Raw genomic sequence first — 6097 nt, forward strand, 5'->3', positions numbered from 1 at the left:
AAATCACCATCTAACCCCCTTCAAGTACTCGAGGGGGTTACGCTATTAATATTAATAGTCCAAAGACTATTACGACCTTCGACGTGAGATTGCTTAATTATTAAAATAATAATAATAATTAAATGAATTTTTAAAAATTATAAAAAACTATTTAACAAATTACATAGTAATCAAGATAATCTTTAAAATGCCTAGGAATAAGCCACCATCTGAAAATCGCACAGAGGTATGCATGGAGGATTTCTTTGTTGCATGGTGATTGTTCATTTTGCTCCACCCCAATCATTCCGATGCTAACATTTCTTTTCACCTGCGAAAAAAATTTACAATAATTAGCAACATTATTGGTTCATGTTTTTTTAATACATACATCGTGGAATTATTGGTATAGGGTGTGTTTGGTAATGGCAATCATGTATTACCTAATCCATACCTAACTACAGTTAATATATATAATTAATATGACTAAAATTCTTTCTTTAGGGTCCATAAATAGTTCGGTCGGTTGGATCGACTATTTGTAGGATGAGTAAGCCTAATCGGAAAATTATGTGGGTCTTTCGCGAGAGCCTAATTTTTTATTCTTTTTTTTTTATTTTTTACATTTAACAGTTTTTATTAAATTTTAAATTTTAAAGAAAATTATTAGACAATGTTTTGTCCAATAATGTGATGTTGAATCAATCACAGAGATATAAAAAATTCTTAATGAACCCATAATTAGAATTCATTCTCTAATATTTATTTTTAATAATTTAATTTTGAAATTTTGAAATGTTAATTAAATTTTACTGGGCAAATTTTATTCAATGACTTACCATGTAGTGCTAGCTACTGAGTATTAATATTAAAGAAATAAAAATTAATTTAAATTAGTTGTTAAAATAGAAAAAACAAAAAAAAATAAATTAATATTATTGAAATAAACAAAAGCATATTATTCACACTATTGTATCATAAATACCATGACTTAAATCATCTCTCCTATAATTGGACCTCTAGGCACGAGTTGTATCGTTCTAACGATCATATGACAATAATCGCTCACTAATTTATGTAATCATTGCAACCATAACTGAGCATTAAATGATCAACAATCCAATCAGTTAATGGTCCAAATAATGTTAGCTTTAATTAATAAAGATTAGAAAATCTAGCAAATCTTATCAACTTTTTATAATTGTCAACTACAAAATGTGGACATTGATAATATAATTAATATATCTAAATAATCACTAATTAGTTAATGACTACTATTCTTTTTTTTATGTATATATATATATATATATATAAATTAAATATTATTTTTTCAATTAATGACATGACAATGAATACGAGCTAATTAAACTAATCTTTTAATACTTTACATCAAATTAATTATTATTTAACGAATACTTATCTTTTTATAGTGACAATTTTTTCTCAACAAATAAACAAATATAAATTTACAATCACACTAGAATTAATTTTAAAAGTCAAGAAAAAAAAAACAAACATATGCATTTTTTTTAGGATTCAACTTAAATTAATTTTTGGCACATTTAATTAAACTTTAGATTAATTAAAATGGAAGAAGACAAGGTCCATCATGAAAGTGGGGCAAGCCTCATACTCAATTATTTCCAGTAATTTCGGTCCACCGCCGCGCACCAGTAACCCAAGCTTGAGCATTCAATCCTTCCTGCAATGTTTGACTTTGACTAAATGTTATTTATTATTATTATTATTAGTTTTGGATATTTTTTAAAAATCTTAAATAATTATAAAAAAATTAAATAATAATAAGATATTTGGACAAAATTATAGATAGTTATAAGAATTTTTTAAAATAATTATAAGTAATTATTGGGATAAATTTAATATAATTATAAGGGTATTTTAGGAAAGTTATGAATAGTTAAAAATTTATTTTGAAATAATTAATTATAGTGATAAATTTAATATTTTTAAAAAATGGTAATTATTTGTTCCGATTCCGCTGAAATCTCAACGAAGGCAAGTCACAGACTGCCAGTCCGCAGAGAAGATCTCTCTTCGTCACTGTCCTTGCTCGGAAGGCGCACGTTGGCAATGGACCTCATGACTCATTCTTCCGCCTTCCTCCTCCCTGAGATTCCCTCCGACCACCGCCCCGCCCCGACCTACGCACTCGTCGTCCTTAACCAACGCCTTCCTCGATTTGCTCCTTTGCTCTGGAAGCACGGTACTTGTCCTACTCTCTCTCTCTCTCTCTCTCTCTCTCTCTCTCTCCCCGGTTCTAGGGTTTGGTAGTGGCGGTGGTGGTGGTGGTGGTGGTGTTCGATGCTCTTCTTAGATTTTGGCATTTGAGTTTCTTTGAGAATTGTGGTGTGTTTGTGTAGAGCAGCACAGGTGCGCGTTTGCGCGGATGGAGGCGCGAACCATTTGTACGATGAAATGCCTCAGCTGTTGCCAGACGAAGATGCACTCGATGTTCAAAAAAGGTTCTCTTAGAATGCTGTGTAGTCTTTGCAAGTTTCGTGTTTTCATCACTCTGAATTTGTCGTTTTGTCTACTTTTTGGTTTTCTGTTTGCTGGTTCTAGTTTTGATGATAAAAGTTCCTTCCTTGTACTGTTAATGTGCAATATCAGATTTGGATTTTTGCTTCGTTTAGTTTTGGAGAAAATTTTATGAAAATAGAATGGATAAATTTTTGAATTTGAATTTTTTTCCATTATTTTGAACTAGAGATAAAACAAATTTCCTCTTAACCTACACTGTTAAAATAACTACTGCTACTTGAGATGTGTATGTGAAGCAGAAGATATAAGCAGGGGATAAATTTTGAATCTCTGTTTCGTTCTTAAGGAAGTTCTAGTTTGAGGTACTATTAAATTGAGATGTGATTGACTGAAAAATAGATCGAACAGAATTGAGAAGACGTTCTTGCCAATTGGATGCTAAAAAATGAGAAGAAAGCATATAAACAACATATTTCTCAGAATAATGAAATGTATAGTGACATGGCTCGAGTGAGCACAATTCTGAAGGATTCAAAAACTTTTTGAAGGCGGGTTCTATAGTAGGATTTTTGTCTTTATTTTGAAGTAGTTGGATTTAGACTTCAATTCTTGAAATTTTCCAGCTTTTCATGCTTTAATTTCTGCGTTGCATATTTGAATGTGATAGACTCATTGTACCTAGAAGGCTGCCTATGGTCTATACAATCTCGAGTGAAGTAAATCTTTTTGCTTCTTCTGCGCCTCAAACCTGGTGAAATCCATTGTTAGGCTGCCAAACTGCCAGACTAGACTGAACTGAATTCTGCTCCCTGACAGTTTGTTTTGTAGTTTGATGCTTCTTGTTTTGGTCAATTTGTTTTTTCCCCTATGATTTATTTCAGGTACAAGCCAGATGCGATTAGAGGAGACATGGATTCAATCAGAAAAGATGTCTTGGAATTTTACTCAAACTTGGTATGCTAAACTTTTTATTTTCCTTTATTTTTTTGTAGGATCATTCAGTAATTAACAATGATTTCCTACACAATTCTTGAATTTGTAGTGTATGTTTTACTCTAGAAGGTATGCAAGATTTATCATTTATGAGACAGAAATATGGTTTTTGTGTTAAGAGAGGAGAAACTAATCCCAACCCAAGTGATTTTCTATTATGATGATCTACCCAATTTTCTTAGTCTTGCTGAGATATTTTTTTTAATGATAATAATTTAACTACTCAATTTATGACTGCCCTTAGACTTTGCAAAACAAAATAGGTTCGTCTGGAACTTTCATTGCCCTTGACAAGTAATAATTTGGTCATTTGATTTCTCTTACCTTCTCCACCTTGTTAAGATGCAGGAACCCTGAGTATTAAGCTTCAAATGAACTCTTTCTCAAAATAAATTTGCAATTTCAGCTGCAGAAACAGAAATGTAAGGTTAAAAAACATTGGTAGTGCTGTTTTGTTGTGAGAAAAAATTCTCCAACTATCAGAAGTAGGGAAAATTAACTGCCAAACACCGCCAACAGATTGCAAGCCTTGAGGAAGAAGGGGAGAGAAATGGGGATGCTGTGCTGGCAGCAAATAATAATATCTGGTTGTTTTACTTCTTAAATTTATTAAATTTTAAGCATTAGGAGTATGGAGTGTGAATGATGAGTTAAAATCTTATGTAGTGGTAATCTTTGAAGAACTAGGAGGAGGAAATGGTGTGAAATTTTTGTGCCTTTGGTAACATGCAGTATGTCAAATTTTTAGATGGGGAAGGAGAAGGCCCTAGACCTCCTAATATGTTTCATTGTTCTGTGGTTCTCTTTCTACATATATCCTTATAAATAAAAAATAAAAATAGATTCATAATAAATGAAATATATCAAACCACAGCTTCATTATGCCGGTAATTGGTACATTGAGACCAATGCAAGTTAAACATGTCTAAACAGAAGCAAAGATGGCATTGTGCTGCAGTTGGTGAGTGGTGGTTCAGTCTTATGTACATATAGGGGCATGACTTCATATATGCATTCTATATGTACAACACACATATATACATACATATGTATACATACATGCATTATGGTGCTATTGCTTTTGGACATGTGTACTTCAAAATGTACTTTGGAAGTGCTTGTAATCCTTAGGCCATTTATGCTTGTGGATGCAGGGAACCAAAATAATTGACGAATCTCATGACCAGGATACTACAGACCTGCACAAATGTGTAGCATTCATTTGTGATCTCACGCCAAATTTGGAGAAATCTAATGTAAGTTGCTTGTAATCTTTCAGAAGCTCTCTTTAGTGTTATTTGCTGTTTTCCATGAAGGCTTGAACAATATTCTGATCCATCTAGCTTATATTAATGTTCCAACTGTCCAGTTCTCATCTCCTTACCTATTTTGATCAGGAACTGGAAAAGGACTAATATTTTATACAGGGTGCTTTGAACTTTACTAAATAGCACACTGGTGTGCACACTCAACTTAACATCTTAATTTGTCTTTATTCTTTGATCAACTCGTAGCTGTGCATCCTTGTTACTGGAGCTCTTGGTGGTCGGTTTGATCATGAGATTGGAAACATCAATGTTATGTATCGTTTTTCAACCATCCGAATAATTCTTTTATCTGATGATTGCCTCATCCACCTTCTTCCGAGGACTCACCATCACGAGATCCACATCCACTCTTCATTTGAGGGACCACATTGTGGACTCGTTCCCATCGGAATGCCATCTAGAAGTACTTCAACTACTGGGCTCCAATGGAACCTGAGTAAGTGTATTAACTGCCCACTAGTTCACCCACACCCAGCATGATGCTCTTGATCTCGATGTGGCATTTGCCATTGGAATCTGATGCATTTCAAATTTGCTGTATATTCCAGCTGAAACAGAAATGAGATTTGGTGGTCTAGTAAGCACATCGAATATTGTAATAGCAGAGAAAGTTACAGTGCAATCCGATGCAGATCTTCTTTGGACGATATCAATTAAAAAGCCATGATGAATATTTGCCCACCCTTGCTGCAAGTATGCACTAGTTTCACTAACCTACACTGCCGCAACTGCAACTCTGTCGATTAGAAAAGTAAATGTTGAATATGTGTATGTATTTATTTATGCCCATTCAATCTAGATTGAATTATCATTGGATTGTAATATTTATTTGAATAAAAGGGAAAAAAAAATGGATCTTCAACTTTTTTCTGTCATTTCAGTTCTGGTATTTATTTGAAAAAATCTTTGCCTTTTTTCTGTCATTTGAATGTTCGCTCTATACTTGTCCAAACGGAAGCAGGGCTCTTCAGAGTTGGTTGGTTCCTGTCGAGTATTTACTAGATGGGAAAAAAAAAGTGCGAGCATGATTCCGATTAGGCCGTAAATAGAATCTTGCTTTCTTTTATGGAGATTCAAGCCCTTTAAAGGTTTGGGCTTATCCTAGAAGTCCATGTAGTATAGCAACTCTTGACTTGTCTTTCCCTAGATATAATAGCCCAATTGAATTGTATGACTCAATGTTTTTACATAAGAGTGCAATGCTCTACAGAAGAAAGACTTCTTTGCTAGTCAAATTTTGTATAAATTAGATCATTCGAAAGGATTGGATTGGAATGAGTATTATGTTGCAAAGT

General features: G+C 33.1%; 1 protein-coding gene across 2 annotated transcripts; it reads left to right on the forward strand.

Annotated features, from left to right (window-relative positions):
• The first annotated feature begins 1967 nt into the window (after positions 1-1967).
• LOC131156137 (thiamine pyrophosphokinase 1) lies at positions 1968-5677 on the forward strand. 2 transcript variants are annotated; one of them, XM_058109584.1, is made up of 6 exons: positions 1968-2203; positions 2366-2462; positions 3363-3435; positions 4629-4730; positions 4989-5238; positions 5351-5677. In XM_058109584.1, the coding sequence occupies exons 1-6, from the start codon at positions 2071-2073 to the stop codon at positions 5467-5469; spliced, it is 774 nt and encodes a 257-aa protein (XP_057965567.1). In that variant the 5' UTR covers positions 1968-2070; the 3' UTR covers positions 5470-5677. The 2 variants fall into 2 exon arrangements, with proteins under 2 accessions (XP_057965567.1, XP_057965568.1); XM_058109585.1 differs by having other exon boundaries at positions 2166-2203; positions 2361-2462.
• The last annotated feature ends 420 nt before the right edge of the window (positions 5678-6097 follow it).

This window comes from Malania oleifera, chromosome 5 (genome assembly GCF_029873635.1).
Source record: "Malania oleifera isolate guangnan ecotype guangnan chromosome 5, ASM2987363v1, whole genome shotgun sequence".
Taxonomy (NCBI): Eukaryota; Viridiplantae; Streptophyta; class Magnoliopsida; order Santalales; family Ximeniaceae; genus Malania; species Malania oleifera.